Source organism: Mandrillus leucophaeus, unplaced genomic scaffold (assembly GCF_000951045.1).
Source record: "Mandrillus leucophaeus isolate KB7577 unplaced genomic scaffold, Mleu.le_1.0 Scaffold127, whole genome shotgun sequence".
NCBI lineage: Eukaryota > Metazoa > Chordata > Mammalia > Primates > Cercopithecidae > Mandrillus > Mandrillus leucophaeus.
Genome location: NW_012101098.1, coordinates 401,249 through 424,779, shown reverse-complemented (window position 1 = coordinate 424,779; position 23,531 = coordinate 401,249). Strand labels below are relative to the sequence as shown.

The following is a 23,531-nucleotide window of genomic DNA, read 5'->3' as shown; positions in this document are numbered from 1 at the left end:
CTATTTAGATGCACGCTTTACCGGTGAATGTAACCAAGCCCTTTAGCACAGTGCTGCAAGCCTTTCCCCTCCCAGGTAGAGCGTGGATTTATTCCCACTGTTGACAAAGGAAGACTTTACCTACACTTATTTATTTTTTATTATCAATGTATGATCGGGTAGTAAAAATATATGACCTCAAATATGCTGCCTTTATTTACAATTCTTTCAGAAAATGCCTTATCACTTATTCCTTAGCAGACTCATCTTAGGAAAGACCAGCTAGTAATGTCATCATCCATTCCACCAAGAAACAATGCATTTATGCTTCATGTTTTAGGCCGGAAAGTAGTTTCCTCAATTAGCTCAATCCTAAATAAAGGGTCATTGAGGAGCTGCTATGAGATGCATTTTCTCCCCTTTCCCCATTGGGCACAGTACAGATCTCATGGTGTTTGTATTCCCTACAAAGTGGGCAGGCTAGCAGCTGGTTTTAGATTCAGATAATGCATAATACAAATAGGCATTCTGCATAAACACTTCCCATTTAGAAACTATAATTTCCACTGATCTTTTTCTATTGTTGTCTTTGCAATGGGCTGGCAACAAATAGAAATATTTTTCACTTGCACCTAAGAGGTGTTTGTTCAGAACTCAAACCACATGAAGCTTTCTGTTGGGTGCTGGTCTTTTCAGAGTGCTGCTGACATATGTTCATTCCAATAAATTAACTGTCTGCTCCAATCCGAATCAGCTGGTTGAAAGAAGCTACCTTGCTGTTTTTAAACTGGTCTTGCTATTAGAAGAAAACAGGTGGGAACTTCCTTGCCTTCATGTCATTTTGACCCTCCATTGGTCTTAGGGAGCAATCACTAAAACCAACTGCAGAATTGGGTTAATAATGAAGTGTCAACCACCTTCTCAGGTGATTTTGTTATTGCAGTTTGGAAATAAACATAAGGAAGCTTATCCCAAATGGGATGTGTAATAGACTGAAGAAATTGATCTGAAGCCCAGTGGAGAAAGATGTAGGTGTGATGTTCATGGAATTAGAATATCAAGTGAGACTTATTTAAAGGAAAACTGGTTTAAAGAAGATTTGTTTAAAGGAAAATGTGCTACGTGGACGGACGAGATGGAATACTCCTATCATTCACTTATTTCTAATTTCTCCTCTCATGTGCCTTTCACCAGAGCTAATGGTATTCTTGATAAAGTGCTTCAACACCTTGCAGCAACAGGGATAAAATATAGGGGGAAGAGAAGAGTTGTAAAATCTATGAACATCCAACCAGCTCTTGAGTCATGAATAACTTTTGTGTCGATACTCATGGCTTATCCTGGATTTTTGATTGCAAGGAAAAGAGACTCATCAGACAAAGGTTGCTATGCAGACAACGTGCTCCTGTAACGGGGAATTTTAGGACAACCTGGAATACTCCCTTCCCAGGGAGAACCCTCTTTCTGCGTTTCCCTTCCTCTTCCTCTCTGGGGAATACAGTTTCTTCCAGATCATGTTGTCTTGCCTTTCACTTGATCCTGCTTCTACAGTGCTTCCCAATTTCACATTGTCAAATGTCTCTGCCTTCATCTATACTTTAAACATGCCCATTCTGATTTCCCTTTTTATTTTTATGGTGGGAAGCTGTCATTGATCTATAGTATTATCATCATAATAATCACCATAATCACTTCTACTATTATTATTATTTTGTAAGGAAAACATTGAGTTTTTCTTGCTGAGTAGCCCACAGACTATACCAATGTAGAAGAAAATGAGAAAAAGGCCAGGCAACGGTGGCTCACGCCTGTAATCCCAGCACTTTGTGAGTCCAAGGTGGGCGGATCACTTGAGGTCAGGAGTTCAAGACCAGCCTGGTCAACATGGTGAAAACCCATCTCTACTAAAAAATACAAAAATTAGCCAGGCATGGTGGCGTGTCCCTGTAATCCCAGTTACTTGGGAGGCTGAAACGGGAGAATCCCTTGAACGAGGGAGGCGGAGGTTGCAGTGAGCCAAGATTGCACCACTGCACTCCAGCCTGGGCAACAGAATGAGACTTAGTCTAAAAAAAGAAGAAAAAAGGAAAGAAAATGAGGGGAAAAAAGGGGTTTAATATTATACACTAAACCTAAGAAAGGAAACTACTAAACCTAAGAAAGGAAAAAAAATTAAAATGCAAAAAATGCCTCTATATTAAGATAGGAAATAAGATCAATAACTTAAAAAGGGTATGAAATTGAACTATTATCCCAAGTCCTATCAATTCAGGACAACTGCTACAGGGTACAATTGTGTGAACATTTGCCCATCTATGAAGAATAAAACTAGGATAGGCTCAAACTGTACACTATTGATTTTTTAAAGGGATTACTGTGGTATCTGTTTATAGTAATTATATGGTGGGTTAATACACCAAAAGTCAAATTTATGCCACTATTTAATAGAAATATTGCATTATGTGGTGCTGATATTTTTGTCAATTTAAATAGGCCATAAAACATGTCATGGTAAATGAGAGAATTAAATAAAAGGCTTTCTATGGTATCTTGGACTAGACAACAAGACGATAATCCATATGTTCTAGAAGTTTTGGCTGCAGGGTGAATGCTCATTCTATTAAATTAGCTTTCATGGAAAATCCAAGGGGTTAAAGCTCTGCAGAGGACAAGGTAGCTGTGAGATTTCGTTTACATGGCTCACAAGTGAATGCCATGTTTCCTCTGAATTGTTTTTACAGTAAACACCTACATAAATAGCATAATTTTGAAGTTGAAGCCCATTGCTTCAAAATGAGAGAAGTCAAAACCATGCATTCTTCTTATTAGCTTAATATTGGAATAATATTTCCAGGGTCCATTTTAGACAATAACTGTCAGCTTACTCTTATTTTTTTAAAAAGGAAATATTAGTATTTTTTTCTCCAGCATACATGGCTCATAAAAGACTCACATAATTTGGAGTATTTTTATGCAGACATGCTATAAATTCTTATTTTCCTTGGTCACTCAAATAATTAATTGAAAATACAAAATGTTAGCCCTCCATATTACAAACTATTTTATATATACCCCTAAATTAAGGGTGACACATCTTAAAACATTAGTTTGTACCTTGTTTCTGCTAGTGCATAAGATACACTTAATTGAGTTTGAAAAACAATTCCCTGGGATGGAAGAACAAAGTTAAAACTTGTTATATAATGGGTTCCACTTAAGTTTATAAGAAAATTGTGGCTAAAGGGTACAAACAGTGACCGTGTATCCTGCTAAATTTCTTTTTCTCTCAGGAGCAAGCCAGCATATAGAAATTTAGATTTCAGAGGTGGGGAAGGACAGGATGAAAAATACTGCACATTGAAAACTTAAGTATATGAAATCTTCACACTTACATGTATTCTTACTTAAATATTTGGTAGATCTTTAAGGTGGAATCACTCTTCCTAAATGACAACATTAAACCAAAGTGGCTGGGTTTGGAGGTGGGGATCTGCCCTGGGTCTGCTGCTGAATGTTCTTCTAATGGTATTTGAGGACAGAGGAATGAGATTCTGAAGCAGTCAAGTAGGGAGATAACGGTTTCTCCCATTGCCCAAGTCTGGAGAAAAGGGGTTTTGCCTGTGGTCTGATGGGGATGACACAATGCATTGGAGATGGTGGGGTGATGATAATAGTCACATATTTCACAAAGTGTGTGCACTGGTCACACACGTTAGGCAGCCCATGGACATCATTGGCTAGGAGCAGGTGTCCTGGGGTTTCATCTCATTCAAAGAGTGCTGCTTTTGAAAGCCATTCCTATTTAATGCATTTTGGGGTACATTCTGTAGCAATCCAAGCCTGCTTTCTTCTATGTTAAGTATTATTCACAATGTTTCCGTAGGCACCTGTATCTCCTTTGTGCTGTCTAACCTTAATCTTCTAAGTTCCATGCACTCTCTGTGTGCATTCAGATGAGATGCAGGCACAACGAGGGTTTTAAAGTGCCATTTCAGCAAAAATGAGCACAAAGAAAAACAAATCACAAGTAAAGTAAAATCACAGGTAAAACTGAGAAACTGTGTCTTAAACGGGCACTCAACAAAATCTATAAGCACTCTGAATCTATTCTGTGTTCATGAGTGTGTATGTGTGTGTCTGTGTGTGTACATGACGAGTTTTAAGATTTAAAGCTATCATTGTTCTCAAGACACGGAGAGATTATAGTGATTTTTTTTCCTTCCCCAAAATGTCTACAGGGAGGCATACATTTCTCCAATAACTGTGTGTGTTAGAGAATAGTTGACAAGCACATGCTTTTAAAAGCAAAACGATATGATTGCGAATACTAGATATTTTATGTTCTAAGACTGCAACCTTGAGCAATTCGTTTAATCTTCTGTACCCTAGTTTCCTCATATGAAAAATGAGACGGTCTACACCCTGGGACTGGTAAAAGGATTAAATGATTAATGCATATAACCTATGCAGAACACCACATTTTGATGATTATTTGAAGGTTTTAAAACAAGTCATTGCTCTGTAAATGGTTTACTCAATGCTTTTAGAAAATCTCTTAAGCATTTGTTTGAAAAGTTTGTCTGTATGTAATGCATATCCTTATGAATTGTTATGTTCTTTTCTATTATTATAATTTGAAAACTGTAATTGCTCTGCTAGAAGTAACACCTGAAACCCAATAACACAGGCAGCCCAATCATGTTAGTTTGAAAGCTGTGTTCATAATGTATATCCTCGTAGAAAGAGATGTTGCATAAAAATGAAGCATAATAATGGTTGTAATATTCAAAATTAGGTACCGTTTGATTTGTCAGTTTTTATGGGAATTTTTAGGGTTCTATTTTAGGGTGCCAGAAATACATCTCGCCATTTATTTTCTTCTGAGTCCAAGGCCCTGTGTTTAGGGCCTGGGCCTGAGAAAGATTTTTCTTGTGGGTATCCTTCCAGCTGTGGCTGTTGGCAATTCGTCTTAGTCTCCAAAGACTCCCTCTCCAGCCTGTTTAGGAACCAGTGACCTCAAGAACTAGTGTGAACATTCCCCTTTAATAAATGTCACCTGTTAATTCCAGCCGGGGTTTTCCCCTGGCTAATTTATCTCATTTTCCCTAATTCTCTTGTCTCTAGAGGAAACAGGATTATTTCTGGGTGTTCTAAGTATTTACACGGATGGTCATTTTAGAGACGGGTAGAGTTACAGTGGACCTTTTCCTGTATCCCCATTTCTTTCAATATAATAACGAGAATTTGCAGAGAAAGTGTCACTTTTACTTCCTTAGCATAACCTAGATTTTTTTTGAACCAGATGGCCTGGGAGATGGGACATATGAGTACATATTCTGGAAGTTCTGAGAAAGAACAGAAAAAACTGCCTTCATATCTGGCTGCTGGAACTAGCCTGCTAATTAATGGCTAAGTCAAGGTGCATCTGGCTGCACATAAAAATAATCGAAAGAACTTCAACATCAGAGGAAGGCAGCCCACAGCCAGCATGGGATGAGACAGAAAAAAGAACAATATGTAACCACTAAAAATGACCCCAAATCCCCTTCTCTTCCACTGCTTATTTTTACCAAAAAGAATGCTAGTCATGCTCTGGTCCTGTGACTTTCTGGCTAAAGGTTATTGACATCCCATTATCCTGAGAGCAACCAATCCAGGAACAAGTTCTTGCTCCTCTTAGCACTTCTAAAACAACCCAGTCTAAGCCCAAACCCTTGACCAGCCCATCTGAACCCCTCTCCAAGGTAGCTCATCGTTCTCCGTGTATGCCCTCCCTCTGCTGAAACAAGTTCCTAAACCCAAACTTGACTTCAGATGCGGTTCCAGGTGGTATTTGATGACTGCACCTAATCAGTTCTGGTACATGCAGCTATAAAATGATGCAATGTTTTTATTGTATTTTTTTGCTTTCTTACTTATTATCACTGTCTCAATCACCCTTGAAAAGAGGACAGTCATTAATTTCTCAAACAGATTGTTCTACCTCCTTAATGCTTTCCTTGTATCCAGAGCCCTCTTACTCTGATACAAACTACCCTCATGGTTACTTCTAAAGTGGACAGTTCTCCATCCTTTGCAACCTAAAAGAGTTGGGGTTAGTTGAGAATCGGCAACATGTGCACCACTTTGAGAGCTCATTGTAAATGCAGACACAGGTTCACCACAACACAATTGAATAAGGATCTGCACTTGCAGCAGACGTCCTACATGTTCCTAAGAACGTGAATTTTTGAGAATTACTGCTAAATGTCCCAACTGCACTCATACACCACTTTGGTGCAATCATTTGGCATCTCCCTGACTTTGGGACAAAGCCCAAACTCCCTGCTTTGCCTTTGGAGGTTTTTTATCAGCCAGTTTCTTTCTGCCTCATATTTCACACCTTTCTAAAAAATACCTTGAATTTTTCACCCAGGATGCAGGAGCATGGTTCCCCAACTTCCTGTCTTCTCACTTCAAAGGTGTGGAATTCTATCCTCCCCACAACACACCACCCACTGTCATTTTTTCTACGGAGTTGGAAAGGCCTGGCTTAGGTTTCTTCAGACAGAATATGTTCCCAATCTTCACAGACTAGGTTAAGGGCAGTGTCCAGACATTTACTAGCACCACTTATTAGCATGGGTGCCATCTCCATCTCCAGCACCCCCTGCCTCTCCTTGCTTCTGTGTTTCTCTGCCTTCCCCTTGAGGTTTATGATGTGAGAAGTTTTTTCTTCAATTTTAACACCAGCCCAGCACAGGGCCTGGGACAGTGGAGATATCCAGTAAAGGATTGTTGAATGAATGAATGAATGCATATATTTTTTAGCATCCTTGAGTTATTCATAATGAACAAGAATGCATGAAATAGTCAAAACAAGAGTGATTCTCCCTTCAGCTGAAATTTGCTAAAAATTAGACTTTGAATGCCTGAAGATGACATTCAATTAAATATGTATAAGTATATATGTATGTGTGTATATACATGTATGTTTATATGTGTTTAATGCAAATGCTGAGATTTAAGTGCATGCATATCTATGAATATATCTATGTAAATTATGTGTATGTATAGATGCATGTGTGTCTATGTGTGTGTATATTCAGTAATGGCCCTTTTCCAAGGGGGATGCGTTCAAAACTCAGTGGATACCTGAAACCACAGATAGTTCCAAACCCTTTATATACTATGTATTTTATTATATATATACACTTTTGATAAAGTTTATAAATTAGAGGCAGTAAGAGATGAAAAATAACTAATAAAATAGAACATTTATAACAATATACTGTCATAAAAGTTATGTGAGTGTGGTCTCTTTCAAAATATCTCATTGAACTGTACTCGCATATTTTTAGACCACAGTTGTCCACAGTACCTGAAATTGCAGAATGTGATTCCACAGATAAAGAGAACTAATGTATTTTATATATATGTATACACACACATGCATAGGAATGTATATATGAACACATTAAATGTGTTGTAGATGTGTGTGGATATATGAGTGTGTGTGCACATACATATGTGTGTGTATATATATGTTTAATGGAATTGGCATCTTCAGGAATTTAAGTATGTGATGTCTATGTATATATTTATATATGTAATATATATGCATATATGTATGTGTGCATATACAGTGCATATAATGTATACATGTACAGTCATGCATCACTTAACAATAGGGATAAATTCTGAGAAATATATCGTTAGGTGATTTCATCGTTGTGCAAACATCATGTAGCGTACTTACACAAACCTCGAGGTGCAGTCTACAGTACTCCTAGGCTCTATGGTATAGCCTAGTCCTTCCAGACTACAAACCCGTGCAGCACATGACTGGAGAGAAGACCCTAGGCAACTGTAACACAATGATAAGTATTTGTGTATCTAAACATAGAAAAGGTACAATAAAAATACGGTATTATAATCTCATGAGACTGTCATCATATATGCTATTTGCATTTGTCAAAAATATGCTGTGCATGATTCTATACATAATGCATATATAGGATATGTACATGTATATACATATCTAATGTATATACATGTACATATATGTGTGTGTGTATGTATTTCTCCTGTGTGCCTTCACAACATGATTGAGGCAAACAGCATCTGAAGAATTTAGGAGTTCACATATGTCAGAGAGTCCCGGTCCTTGCTATCTTTCTTTCTCTGATACTTAGCTAGGATTATCACAACATGCAAGGCCTTGACTTACAAGTGTTTGCCGTGTTAACTTCTTGGTGAAAAGATTTGGGCTATGAGGATCTACTATCATGTTATCCATCAAGTTCTCCTGTCTAATAGGGGCTAGTTTCCTCTGAACATCTTCCATTATGAAAGGGGAGCAATGCATGTGCGTGTCCCTTAAGGCTACTGTGAAAGTCAAATAAGGTCGCGATGGTTGGATGCACAGGAAGGAATTGACAAACGGGCTCCCATTGGTATGATAGTGATTTTCTGCCTCTCGAGTTTCATTCAGCAGAATTTCTTGCTGTCACGTGAAAGTTTACTCACCTAAGGCTATTTTAAAGTGTTTTGTCCACCACAATTCCAAACACAGTGACACAAGAATGAGCAGGGGTAGATATAACCAATCCAAACACTCTGTTTCAGGCAGTGTCATCTGAGGCGCTTCACCAAACAGGGCTTGGTTTTCCAAAATCAGGCCAGCAGAGCCTCCTCAACTGTGCAGCTGGCCAAAGCTAAAGAAATCATCCCATTACCAAATGTATTTATCCATTTGTAGCCTATGTCCGCTGCATCACTTAGCTTTTACAAAGAAAAAGGCATTCAAAGAACAACAAAAGTAAATAAAACACGCCACCTACCAAGAAAGAACGGACGCATAATTATTTGCACAAAGCATTAGAAAATACTGTGATATTTTATTATTAAAAATGCTGCTGAAAAGTTTATACATATGTGTCCGGCCATATATATCTTCTATCATTACTTAAGGCAAAATAAAAAACAAAATTGCAAAATAATAACCCAAGGAACCATTAAACCCTGCGTGCCTTTGAAGATCAAGAATAAAAGCCTAGGAAACGATTTTTTTTTTCTTATTTTTCTCATTTTTTTTCTTTTTTCTCTTTTTCATAGATAGCAAGTATATTTTTTTCTCATAGAACTCTATGAAGATTCTACAACTTCTTTCCATGTAGAAATAAGATATCATTTAAGATGTACTAAATCACTTTTGATCATAATCCCCTGTAAAAGCTAAAGTTATTCACTTAACAGGAACTCTGTTTTTCCTTATTCAAATGTCACAAGCCTGACGCGTTACTGTACATATTGCTAGCAGGAGACAATTGGAAATACTAAACAAATACTGGAATTCACATTACAGACAGACGAAACCAGCATGGGTGCCACACATCACTTCCTTTGTAGTTTCACGGAGAGCCTATTTGTGGTTGCTCAGGTGGGGTCATACACTGCTTGCAGAAATGGCCTGATCATAGCTCTATGAAACAATGAATTGGGAATGAAATCTTACCATGACACCTCTCTGTAGGACAGAAATGTTGCTTCACGTGTGCTAAGTTGAGATAATAATATTTCACATATTTATATACAGAGAATCACTCTCAAATTTAACCCAAGATAAGCAATAGGATTTGGGGATGACTTTTATGCATTTCTAAAAACACTTTGCTTTTCTCTAGAGGTCACTCTCAAACACTGATACATCACTATAGTTTGAGTGTAGGGATTCAGTAATCAAAGGCTGTTACTGCAAAAGAGCCAGGCAGCTGGACAATTTTTATGAGGAATGTCCACTTTAGCAGAGAGATTTAAGACTGGATTTCTAGAATAACCCACAATGGAGCCGAGGGACATGATCTTCAAATATCTTTGGCTACTGTTTCTTGGTAACGCAATAATTTTTGAAAGACAAAATATAAAGTAACCGTTGCTACTATGTTTCCTTCCACCTTATAACACTCAAAACTTTCCTGAAAATGAGAAGAGAAATGAGAAAACGACAAGCTATTGGAAAGAAAAATCTCTGATCCCTAGGTCACCAATTTAAAATGGGTGAATAATTTCCATTCAATGTCTTCTCAGTGAAGTTATCCTAATTTCCCAGAAAACCCATGCAAAGCAGTTTTAATGTTCTATCCTTTTCTTCCCCCATTCTTCTATAATATTCATCATTTGGTGACCAGATATACAAATTCACAAAAAGTGATATTTTCAGACAATCATTTGTTTGATCCCAAAAATGATACAAAAAATTTTTTAAAACCTGCTTACTGATAAATAAGGGACCGAGTGCTTAAACAAAAAGGAAAGACACATGTCTTCCTTCAATCTGATTAGCTAAGCTGAGCAGGTACTTCATCGGCCAAACCCTCCCGCAGCTGCTAGGGAACACAGAGCCGTATTTACTCCACGGGGCATAGCCCCACCAAAGGCAAGCTTTCTTCTTTTTTTGGCAGGGCCCTGAAATGGGAAGCAACTCTTCCTAAACATATTCAAAGGGCCAGAGCTACAGAATGGGACTTGTATTTTTGTTTCTCCCTGCTGATTCTCTGTGTGTGCATGTCTCTAATTTAACAAGCTGTAAATACATTCCACTTTGGGGACTCATCTCTGTACTGCAATTTCATGAAGGCTAACACATACGAGTCAAAGTTTTTCAAAACAATGGTCTCCTAAGAATGCTCTTGCATGCACCTGTGCAACCTGACGGGGGAAATAGGCCACACAGACCGTCTGGGTCTTCTGTGGGACATCACATCCTCCTACAAATGAGAATCTCATGTAAGAAAATCCCATGTCTTTGTTCACCACAAGTAATTAAGAAGAAAAGCCTCTTTTGTTGGGGAGGAAACAGAGCTGATATGACTAATGTGTATATATATATATATTTATATACATACAGAGCACAATGAAAAGCACAACCTTGCTAAAAGCTCTTTCAAACTGAAAACACCAATAAAAGCTTTTTTTCTTGTTTGTCTGTTTGTGGTTTTGTTTAAACTCACAGCTATATACATTTTTAATTTTTACAAAGTTTCTTAAATATAGTTCAGGCTGGCAAAACACCTCTTTGCACAGAACCATACAGATTTCACTGCATAGTCCATTCTTTTATTTTAATAATAAATTTCTACGTTTCCTTCTCTCTGGATTACAGCTCCATGTGCTGGGCAAAAGCCCATTGACGCTTTCTTCACTTAAGGAGAGCCATCCATTGTGTGGCACAGAAAGAAATGTTTAAATTTCCATTGTAATTAAAAAATATTCAGTGTCCTTGGGTGAGTTTCAGAAGTGTCAGCTGCTTCCATGATGTTAGAAACACCCAGGTCCTTGAAATGGTGATGTCCTATCACACTAAACATCGGTTGGAGTGGTAGAGATCTTAAAGCAGTATTTTAACAGAAATGTGTACCTTTCACATTTCATAGGGTCAGAAGTCGATCTCGTAATACTGGAAAACACCAACGAGAAGGGTCTGCTGGGATGGGATGACTGCCTTTTTGCATTTTTGTCTTAAGTCAGTGGGACAAAAACATTCCTGGTTTGGAGACTTTCTTTCTCTCTTTCTTTATCTCTTCTATGTTGCTGAGCAGGTGGTGCAGAGGGATAGGAGGGGAAATACGGCCAAGCTATACTCTAGTGGTGGAATGTCCGTGGGGTAAATTTGTACTGTTTTGTCCTCCACTGAAGGTGTTAAAAGTGTGCAAAGGCTGCATCCCCGTCAGTGTGTTTGGAATCATGGTGATGGTGTTTGGCGTCATAAGTGGGATATCATCTGGCGACCGGCGCAGCGTGAGGGTGTAGTCTGGCGGGCAGGTGAGCCTCAGCGTGTCGTGTGCCTGCAGCGACTCACACTCGTGATCGTGTTCCAGCTGCTTCATCTGCAGAGACATGATCTCTTCGTTCTGGATGTGAGCGATATCATTTGTGGTGTTTCTCTGGGGACTCGGGCGCCTGTGAGTCTCATGGCGCCTCTTGTCCTTTTTGTAGTACAGAGCCGCAAAGGCTAAAATGTTGAGGAAGAGGAGCGATGCCCCGACGGCAATGGTGACACTTAATTCAGTGGAATAATCCCGTTTGGTTTCAATGAGGACAGTTGTGTCCTCGGGCCCCGTTTTGTGAGGGTCCTTAGAGTGTTTGGGATTGTTGGCAGGAGTGATTGCTGGGCGTTTGGTCGTTGGCCATATCTTGGCAGGAGATCGGCGGGTACCATAGGGAAATGATGTCATGTCTGGAGGAGGAACCTTTGTGGTTGTTGAAACATACTGGAATATCTCGTTCAAGTTGTGCAAATGAGGAACGAGTTCCAACCAGAAAGCCACTTTCGTTGCCCGGTAGTGATCTCTCACTCTGGGTTTCAAGCCTATATGCAGGTAGAGCTGGTCTTTGGGATTATACTTGGACCAGGCCACTTCTTCAAAGCGGTTGGGTTTTGTGTGAATGAACTTGGTATCCTGAGGAACTGGTTGATTTGGATCACTGGGGTAGAAGGAAGAAAAAAAAGAAAGGTCATACTCTTCCACATGTGATATGAAATTATCTTAAACCAATAAATCAGGAAGTTACAATCTGCTCTTCATATATATTTTTCAATGAGCACAAAATACCCAAGCAGCAAAGGTACATTCTGCTTTAATCCTAGACATGTCTACCATGTTGTCTTTTCCCTTAAAAATTGCTTATTTTTCTTTTAAATATAAACCCTGATAGCAATATTATGGCATTTTTATAACATGTCTACTATTTTTAAGGCATCAAATGATCTTCAAAAATAAAGGGAAAAAAGGAAAACTAAGTGTCTCTAGGAACAATTTCAGTATTTCAAGTTTCACTCTCTTGAACTGGAAAACTCATCCAGGAGGGATTTGCTCCAAAGGGATATTTGGCAAGGTCTGGAGACATTTTTGGTTTTCATAGATGAAGGGTTGTTCTATGAAGGGTGGAGGTCAAGGATGCCACTAAACACCCTCTGGTGCACAGGAGAGACCCCCACAGCAAGGAAGTTATCTGGATCCAAATGTTAACAGTACTGAGGTTGAGAAATTCTGATTAAGAAGCTATTGTTCAAGAAATGGGCATTCTCTGTCTTGCTCAAGAATATCTTTGGAAGTAAATGAATAAATGTTGCAGTTTTAGCAATGAAAATTGATATTAACAGTCAAAAATTGGTTTTATAATTAGAAAATGTTTGTAAACAGGCATATACACCATGTGTTTGCTCTCTATTTGAAAGTAAAATACCTAGTCTTCAAAATACCTTTTGAAGACTAAGTCCGGAAAACATGAAAGCACGCTATGTTAGCTGTAAGAAGTTTGCTAAAATGGTACATATAGTTATGATGAGGTTAACATGTTTAAGATAAATAAGACACCCGGAAACAAGCTGAGGGCTGTTACAGATGCTAAGCTGTGCTTGGAAACTATGAGCCAAAGAATTATCTTATTATTATTTGCACAAGTGGGCACAGGTAGAAGGAAAATCATAAAAATTTGGAGATAATTCATAAAACATAGGGCCTTTAATAAACATCTTTGCAACCAACTCTCTTAGGATAACACTTCCTCTTCAAAAAACAAATTACCAAATGCTAATTTCTTCCAGTTTTTGACGGTTTGTAAAGTAAGCTACAAAACAGTTACATCTTAAGGTTTATTTGTTATAAGAAAGGTTTGAGATTACGCATGGTAAAAAGTTATATACTAGTTAGTACTGAACATTCAGATGTGATGTGCAGACCCAGGCAAGCAGGGAGTTGCAACATTCTGATCAATGGCTCCAGGTGTGAGCTAAGATCTATCTTCCAGGTAACTTCTCCTTGGTGGCACTTTTGTGACACTGCCTCCAACCATTGCATGGCCTGCATGGCAGAAGGCTGCAGGACCAAGGAAGATCATGTATCTGTAGCCATTACCAGACATTGTGCAGGATCCAAACAATATACTTGACTCAGAGGTGACACATTTGCTAAAGGAAGATTTTATCCCCTCAGTCTGAGTCTGTGGTGATGATAAATCATTTCCCTGTATTCGAATTTCTGCAGCTCTGGCTAGTTAACAGCTGTGAAAACTTGAGCAAGTTTTCCAGCCAGTATTGGCCTTAACTTCTCTACATGGTAGATGAGAGTATCAGGGTTGGAGGTAAGTGATGAAGGTTGAAAGATAATGACAAAATGTCTGGCATATGGTAAGAATTCAGGAAATATTATCCCCTCTCTTTCAAAATAAAAATTAGAACATCTACAATATTGCAAGGGAGGGAGAACTAGGGAGTGATATACTGTGTATCAGAGTACATACTGTATTTCTATATTGCATACATTGTAGAGTGTATAAAAGTATATTGTATATTACATACTATATACAAGGATACTGTATAGCACAGTTTATACTGTATACTAACTGTATACTATATGCAGTATATATATGTGTGTATATTATGTGGGTATATATGTGTATGTGTATATCTATCTATAGATATAGATATAAGATGTGTAATGTAATACAGAAGAAAAAGAAAGTTGACCTCTACCTTTTAGTTGAATGCACACTAACTGCTGTGTTTTCACTTTACTAAGAGGGTGAAAACAAATATATATAATCTGATAGGTTCTAATACCATGAGTTTTCTTATTTACTGATAAACAATATATTTGAAAAGTCTTCTGCTTTTTTATTTATTATACATGTATTCTTATATGGTTTTGAAAAAATGTTGGATTCAATGCAACATCTCATGTTTCTTGTGCTTCTTTAAGCTTTCTGAAAGGATTTTAAAATTTTCACTTATTTAATGTGTGTTGAAAGAAAAATAAGTGAATAAATATTTTAGGAAAAAAATCCACTAATATTAGTTATTGATTTTTAATATTCTAAAGAAACAAATGGAAGTGAAGATTCCTCCTTTTTTTCCACGGATCCAATTTTACTGAATTGGGTCTATTAGATGTGTGGCTGTATCATCTATTATGCAGTGAGCATCTAGGAGATGGAGTATTCTGTTCATTTTGGGTACTAGGCTATTTTTGAAGGAACTCAGGGTATATCTGAAAGGTAAAGAAAACACATTTAATTTGTTCTTGAAGAATAAAGCAGAGGATTTGGAAAATCCACAAAAGTGAGCTGCCGCCTGATACGGTCTGTCTGTTAAAGATCTCAGAGATGCACAGCCAGAATTCTTAAACCCAGATACACTTGTGGAGATTATGATAGCCCAAGTCATTCTCCCTTACCAAACCCTCCAGACAGTGAGACCTAGATGTGGGGTATCAGTGTTTTGTTTTTTAGATTTTATTCAGCATAAGGACTGTTTAAACTCCTGTGAGTAAAACTGAAGATTGTAATGACTGAGGATAGAAACACAAGTTGGTCTCTCCAGTAAAAGACTCAATGCATGTCTCTCTCCTTATCCCCCAGCACCTAACACGGCCATTTCCCCCTGCCCTGTTTTATTTGAGATGTAATCTTGGCAGCAGAGACTCAAGTGCATTTCTAAGGTCTAGTTCATTTCTTTAGCTAGAGATGGAATATAGTACTATGATCTCTCTAAAAATGTCTGTGAATCCTCTCAGCTGGTCCTTTAAGTAGCACAGGTTTTCCTTATACCCAAAACATTGTTCGCAGTTAACGATCTGTTACCAAACTAGTTTATTATGCATTCAGTGACTCCTCTGCCACACCAGGTGGGGATGTTCATTCATTCAGCTTAAAATCCCTTTTTGGTAATAAAGGTTGCCTTTACGGCCAGAATTATGCTGCAACTCTGTAACCCATCCCCACTAAATACCTCATTGTAACTTCTTTCTTTCCCAAAGATTTAACAATAGTTGAATATAAATTAATCATAGGATACCAGCACATTCAAAAGCAGTGATGGCATCTGATGCAAATCAATCTGCTGTACAAACCCCAGATTTGATGGAACAACATAAAAAAATCAAAATACGTGTTGACCTGATTTTCCATTACAAAACTCTCTTCTCATTTCTGACTTCCAATAGCACAATATAAGGTCTTCTACTATATTATTATAATGTATTGTTTGATTACTTTAAAGCACTGTTCTTTGTCATACCTTATAAATAAATCAAGATTCCCCTACTCCTTTTTGTCCATCTCTTTCCACACAGACCTCAAAATGAAAGAATCCTGGATCAATGAGCACCTAAATTTTGTTGATCAGCTTGGCCAAACCCCTTTTCTCCTATTCCCAAAGTAATTTTACAGGAAAAGGACTTTAATGCTCTAGAACCCTTTTCAAACTTCAGAGTTAGTTTTCACTTTTCCTTGACGCTGCTCAGAGTCAAGGAAAGATGTACTTTTCCAAAAATGGTCTCAATCTACCTTATTTCTACAATGCCTCTGCATGTTTGAGCTTACACGGTTCTCTTGCAGCATGATTTTAGTCCTCTGACCTGGACTAACATTGAAACTCCTCCTTGCTACAGGGGAGAATCCCGCTCAGGCACAGGCCTGGGCAACTGCTTCCCTATTCAAAACAATAATAAAAAAGAAATAGCAAGGATTACTTGAGGCCCTGGCATTCACTGATTTCAATATCCTGTCTTGATCAAGGTTTTCATAATTTAGAGCCCCGGCAGGGACTTCCTCCTCATTTCTACTCTGTGTACTCGCTGCCTCCGCCTTTCCAAGATGGGAGAGCCCTCTCACCTAATGCTACCGTGAAAATATGCAGCTGACATGATCTATAAGCAAGGATCCAATTGTCCCTCCCTTCCTCCTTCTTTCCTTCCTCCCCTCCTCCCTTCCCTCATTTCTCTTTCTTACCCTCCTTTTCCCTGTTTTCCTTCTTTCCCTCCCTCCCTCCCTTCTTCCTCTCCTCCCCCATCCCCTTTTTTCTTTTTCCTCCCTCTTCCTTCCTTCCTCGCTTCCTTCCTTCTTTTTCTCTCCCTCCATTTTTTCCTTCCCTCCCTCGCTACTCTTTCTTTCCTTCATCTCTTCTTTCTTCCTCCTCCCTTCCTCTCTTGCCTCTTTTCTTTCTTTCTTTTCCTTCCTTCCCTCTTTTCTTCCTTCCTCCCTTCCTTCCTTTCACCTTCCCTCCCTCCTTCCTTCCCTTCTTCTTTCCTTCCTCTCCTCCTCCCTTCCCTCTTTCTTTCCCTCCTTCCTCCCTTCCTTCACTCCTTTCTTGATTCCCTCCCTCCCTACTTTCTTCTCTTCTTCCCTCCCTCCCTCCTTCCCTCCCTTCCTTCCTTTGTCCCAACTCTCTTTCCTTCATTTCCTCCCTCCTCCCTTCCTTTCTTTTCTCTGCCATTAACATCCCAACATAATTTTTCTGTGCCCATCCCAAATCCAAAGGTTTATGTATACCAGGTATACGTGCCTTCAAACCTAGACTAAAGGTCAGAACCATCTGCTTTGAGATGTCTGCATAGAAGCATCCAGACACCATCCTCCTCATCTCGGCGAACATGTGCGCCATTGAGAGACTGTGCTGTGTCTGCAGGTTTAGAACGCCTGACATAACGCCCACTGAGAGTGCTGAAGCATGTCCTGGCACAATGCGATCCTCTCTCCACGGCACCGTGTAGTGACAGACACGCTGGGAGCTATTCTTGTTTCCTCCTGTCACCTCCAGTGCTGGAAGGGAACAGTGATGGTATGCAGAAATATGCCCTCCTGTTCTGTGAGTCATCGTCTGAGTGTGTGCTCTGCAGAACGGCGTTAAACTTGGCAGCTCACAGGATGACAACAGATAAGGTGCATCCCATACTTTCTCCTTACGGGCATCAGGTTGGTTCGTTCTCTGCACCTGGTGACCAGGGACTCCTTCTCTGCCCTGGAGTGATCGGGCCACCACCCAATTTACAATAAACAAATAACTAGCAACTGCAACTGAGGTCCTTGTCATCCACTGACGAATACCTAGCTCACCAGACTGTGCCTGACGGTGATATTCCCCATTTCCTTCTTTTATGGAGCTGCCATGGAGGTGTGATCACTTAATCTATTTGTATTTGAATCCACACGTTGCATTTCACATGGGATGTAAGTTCTGAGTAACTTCCTTGAGGAATCATTTGAGTCATTCTAATACCTTTCCAATGAATTAAAAGAGCTCACTGCATTAATACACTCAGTGTTATTTCAGGGATGTTTCCCATGGGCGGAAGAAACAAAAATAGAGGCTTCAGACGGACTGACATTCGAGCTCTGGGTACCTCAATGAACTCTCTCTACCAGCAGCTTTTGATTTCAGTAGCATCAGAGTGTTTCTCCAAGTTCCAGCAGTAATTCCTTCCTCATCTCTTCCAGTCATGTCAGGGCCTTCATGAAAGCTAGACGAACCCTCAACACAGACCATGAATGGCAACATGAATGTATTCCCTAAATGCAGGGGGGAAACCACAGGCTCTAAGCCAAGTGGTTTTAAGAAACAGATTCATGGCATGAAAAAGCACTCAATAACAGAGAGAGCACTGTGGTATTCTCACGGCTCTCTCAGACCTTCATGATGTCTTGGTAAAAGCATCCATTTGGTGCCAGCAGTGATAACGATCACCTCATGGAACTAATTAACTTCCTTTATCTTTTTCTGTCTTTTTTCCTTTTTTTAATAATGAGAGAGCCAGTCTCAGTCTCACAGCCCTTGGGAGTCAGGAAGAGCTAATGAGAATTTAACAGCATTATTTAGATTTCACTATTGCTTTAATGGTTCTATAAAATGTATGAGGAATGATTCTAGCTTTCCACTTAAGATAATCATATAAAGTTTATTTTCAAATCATGTAAGGAGGAAAAGAAAAAGCATATGGTTTTAATGAAAGTAAGTAAAGAGAGTGTTTACAGACCAAGTCAGTAATACCTTTAGATGCCAATGTAGTGAAGATTGAATGAGTATAGCCATGTTGATGGAAGTCTTTAGGCTTCAAGAAGATGAAATTCTCTGCAAGGGCAGACACCACTTATCTTAGTGCTGTCACAAAAGAGGGCCTGGCCCTGGCTTCACAAGGTATTAGAGATTGAATACTGTCTCCCCGTAAAGTAAGATACGTTGAAGTCCTAACCGCAGTACCTCAGTATGTGAGCTTATTTGGAAATAGGGTAACTGCAGATATGACTATTTATGTTAAGATGAGGTCATACTGGAGTAGGGTGAGCTTCTAATGCGCCTTGGCAGATGCTCTTATAGGAAGACAGCCATGTGGAGACAGAGACACACAGGGAGGCCGTAAGATGACAAACACACAGAGTGGGGTGGTGCAGCTGCAAGGCACGAATGCCAAAGTCTGCACCCAAACACGAGTAACTAAGAAGCAGCAAAGAAATACCTTCCTATAGCTTTTGGAGGGAACTTGGCCCTGCAAGCACCTTCATTTGCAACTTCTGGCCTTAGGAAGTGTAAACCGATAAATTTCTGTTGTTATAAGACACACACTTTTTGGGCTTTTTTGTTTGTTTTTTTTTTTAAGACAAAGGTTTCGTTCTGTCGCCCAGGTTGGAGTGCAGTGGTGCAAACATGGCCCACTGCAGCCTCGACCTCCTGTGCTCAAGTGATCCCTCTGCCTCAGCCTCCTGAGAAGCGGAGACTCTCGGCCTATGCTACCATGCCCAGCTAAATTTTTTCATTTGTTTTGTAGAGATGGACTCTCACTATGTTGCCCAGGCTGGTCTTAAACTCGTGGCTTCCTCAGGCGATTCTCCTGCCTTGGCCTCCTAAAGTACTGGGGTCACAGGCATGAGCCACTGCACCCAGCACAGACATACAGTTTTTGATACTCTGATAACAGCAGCCCTAACAGACTAATAAACAAGGTTTACTTAAAAAAAAAAAAGTATAATTTGATTTCAACAATTTATTCACACAAGAAAGAACCTTTCAGTGATAGACAAGCATTTCCATCAAATGTGGGTCCCTCCTCCCTTCTCCTCCAGGTAGCCTTTCTCAGACCAAATCTACAAAGCCTGATTATTGAAAGTTGGTGTCCAGGTGATACCTTTTCCACTACAAAAACATGCTGTACTTTTGCCAAGAGCACAAAACATTCTTAAACCATTCCCCACTCAAACCACTTTGGAATCTTTGTACAGTATGCCAGCTGCTAAACACGTAGGCATTGAAACCACCAGCATCCCCAGATCTTCTAAGGATTACTGTGCATAACTCATGTGTGGCAGGGCCACTGCAGTCTCAGAGCCTCATTCCGCATGGGAAGATTTACCCTCCCTGGGCGACAGGCACATCTCTCTCTCTCTCTCATTCAGTGTAAAGAGGCTCAGGGTGACGATGGAGGCACACACTGGTAGAACAGAATGACACCCCATCCATTTCCACAGTTACATTATTAGACAAGAGAAAATGAAAAGATGCCACAATGTCTGGAGCTATTTAGGAGGTTTTGGGTTCTTTTCTCCCATGGTTTGCAGAGAATCCGCTCAGCAGAATATTGGCAGACTCGGTTGTATATGTGCTTTTTGTATATTTTATATTTTCTACTATATTTAGGCCAATAAATGAGCTTTCCTGTGAGATACACATATATGTGTGTTTGTGTGTGTGTGTTTATATATGCAAGCCATATAGCAATATGATACAAATATCATATATTTTATTTGCTCTATCTCTATAGCTATTTATATAGCAAAGAAAATACAAATATATATTTGTGTATGTATATACATATTTGTATTTGTATATATAGTATATATATTTGTATTTGTATATATAGTATATATACTATATATATTGTATTTGTATATATAGTATATTTATTTGTATTTGTATATACAAATATATTTGTGTGTCATATATACAAATACAAATATATACGTACTATATATTATACATATGGGAATATCTATATTTTTATAGAGATATTAAATATATATAGGAATATATATTTATATTTCTGTATAATTATTATGATATGTGTTTTCATTCCTATGGCCAGGCAATCAACACAATTCCCCAAGTGGTGCATGTGCTGTGATACCCTCACAAATTAACAAAAGAGATATGGTTGAAATTAGACTTAAAACTCTGTAATCAGGGCTGGCGTGGTGGCTCACACCTGTAATCTCAGCACTTTGGGAGGCTGAGGTGGGAAGATCGCTTGAGCCCAAGAGTTTGAGACCAGCTCGCGTGACACAGCAAAACCCTGTCTCTAACAAAACAAAATTAGCTGAGTAAGCTGGTGTGCATCTGCAGTCCCAGCTATTCAGAAGGTTGATGTAGGAGGATCCCTTGAGCCCAGGAGTTTGAGAGAAGCCTGGGCAACATAGCAAACCTGTCTACAAAATTCCATGTAAGGGCATGGAGGTGCACGCCTGTAGTCCCAGCTACTCAAGAGGCTGAGATGATGAGAGGATCACATGAACCCATGAGTTTGGGGCTTCAGTGAGCTATGATTGTGCCAGTACACTTCAGCCTAGGCAACAGAGTGAGACCCTGTTTCTATCAAAAAAAACAAAAACAAAAACAAAAAAACAACAACTAAAAATTAGCCAGGCATGGTGGCGGGCACCTGTAGTCCCAGCTACTCAGGAGGCTGAGGCAGGAGGATGGCTTGAGCCTAGGAGTTCAAGGCTGTAGTGAGCTATCGTTGCACCACTGCACTCCAGCGTGGGCAACAGAGTGAGACTGTGTCTCTAAAACAACAAGAACAAAACCAAAACCAAAACCAAAACCGTTTAATCAGCTATTAACAGAACCGTCCTATATGTATGAGTCCTGCACCTGCAGGTAGGAACTCCGGAATTCCCAATGGGCAATTAGAACTCTAGTAAAAATCTGGTTTGACAGTTGTTTTACTCCTATAACACTTTAGGAGTAAAGAAAAAAATGAGTTCCATAGATGTTGCGGGAGAAGCTGCCTGTTACTGCGTGTGTAATCGTATATCTGTGTGTATATGTGTGCACACATGTGTGTGTGTGTGTACGCACGTGTGCTCCTGCAAGTGGCAGTAGAAGCAATACCTATATTGAGGACCCAAACAAGTGACGAGGATAGCGATACCCCAGCACGAGGAAGAACGTACCCAGTTTTGGCGAAGTTCGTCCAGTAGGTCATGACCACGGCGCTGAGCATGACGTCGTTCTTGGAGAAATTACAACTGAAGAGCTCGGTGGGACCGACCATGGGGATGCCGAAGACGTAGGGGACCTCATCGCCATGGGCCGAATCCGCCCAGCTGGGCTTCATTTCGCTTTGGCAGTGATGATAGAAGGCATAGAAGTAGGTGGGGGAGCCGTACTGCGCGTGCAGGTCGGCGGTGGCCACGGCGGGGGCCACCCACTGGTGGTCAGTGAAGAGAGCCACCAGCGTTTTCCGCCGCGTCTCCGGGTTTTCCTTATCGGCCCAGTCTGTGTACATGAACTTGATAGTCTCGCGCAAAGTGTCCTTCCCTTCAGGATAGCCGTAAAGGTTGTCCACGAAGTTGGACACGGAGAAGTCAAAGTCATTGGGCGTCACACCGTCCTCGTTATCCACAATGCCGTCCACGAACTTCAAGCCTTCCCCTTGGTTGACGCCCAGCATGATGTCATAGTTGAGGAACTCGCCTTGCTCCATCAGGATCTGAGGGTCGTCTGGGATGACGTCGCCGTCAATCACGGGCCCGAAGGCTATGTGGTAGGTGGCTGGGGTGATGGTCTGCTGGATGAGCTCCTTGTAGTTCTTGTTCCGCAGGCATTCTACCATGTCCGTGGTGTCCAGCATGTTGCAGCCGACCTTGTCTGCCAATATCCGAGTGTACTTGGCCGGCTGGTAGTTCACTGCCCAGCTGGACAGGGCGGTGCCGCTCTGAATGATGGCCTTCTGGAAGAGACCTGCAGGTGCAAAATTGTGGACATGCAAATGAAAACCCGCAGGACAGAAACGCAGCTTTTACTGAGCAATGAAGGCTGTGATTGTCTCTCAGGCATGTGAATTTCTGGACGTAGTAGCATTCAACTCTGTCAGGGGACCTTTTACCCATTTTCATTTCGATTTCCCCTTCCCCCTCCTCCTGAACATTCATTTTAGGCAATGTTATTCTACACACACAGACACACACACACACACACACACACACACACACGAGTTTAAGGAAATGAAACCACATTTACACTTTTCCTGCACTGGTAAAATACATGTGATTTCTTTTTCCTTCCACAATCCAGTGTCGTTTTTGCTTCCTTGCCTCCAGATGCCATATATAAAAACTCCAACAGCAACTGCATTCCCCATTTCCAAGAAAAAAAAAAATGCTTTAAGCTAGTAAAAGGTCAAAGGCCCTCTTGTCTCACAAGCGAAACTAGGTCTCTCTTCATTATGGGAAAAAAAAATAAATCCACTTGAATCAACTTCAGAGTATTAATTCAGGAATGCATTTCTACTTATACCTTGAGTCTAATGAAGATATTAAGATCTGGCAATTAAAATAAATACATTGAGTTAGCTATGCTTAAAGAAATCCTCAACTGGGTGCCTAAATGAGTATTTTTTGAAGTCACTTCTTTCAAAACTACATCCATTGGAAACTCAGAGATGTGTATATTTTATTTTGCCACATATAAAAAATGCTTTGCTTGGTGAGAAACTTGAAAAAGCATGGGTAATTTTAGGAGTAAA

At 39.9% G+C, this 23,531-nt stretch overlaps 1 protein-coding gene across 5 annotated transcripts in view; it reads right to left on the bottom strand.

The window, feature by feature from the left end:
* Positions 1–8,838: 8,838 nt before the first annotated feature.
* The window catches only part of NLGN4X (neuroligin 4, X-linked), a 354,547-nt gene continuing 339,854 nt past the window's right edge, over positions 8,839–23,531 (bottom strand). For all 5 annotated transcript variants that reach the window (XM_011972100.1, XM_011972101.1, XM_011972103.1 and 2 more), the window contains 2 exons: positions 21,958–22,747; positions 8,839–12,444 (listed from right to left, as the gene is read on the bottom strand). In XM_011972100.1, the coding sequence (XP_011827490.1) occupies positions 11,595–12,444; positions 21,958–22,747 (1,640 nt within the window). In that variant the 3' untranslated portion in view covers positions 8,839–11,594. The remainder of the gene's footprint in view (positions 12,445–21,957; positions 22,748–23,531) is intronic.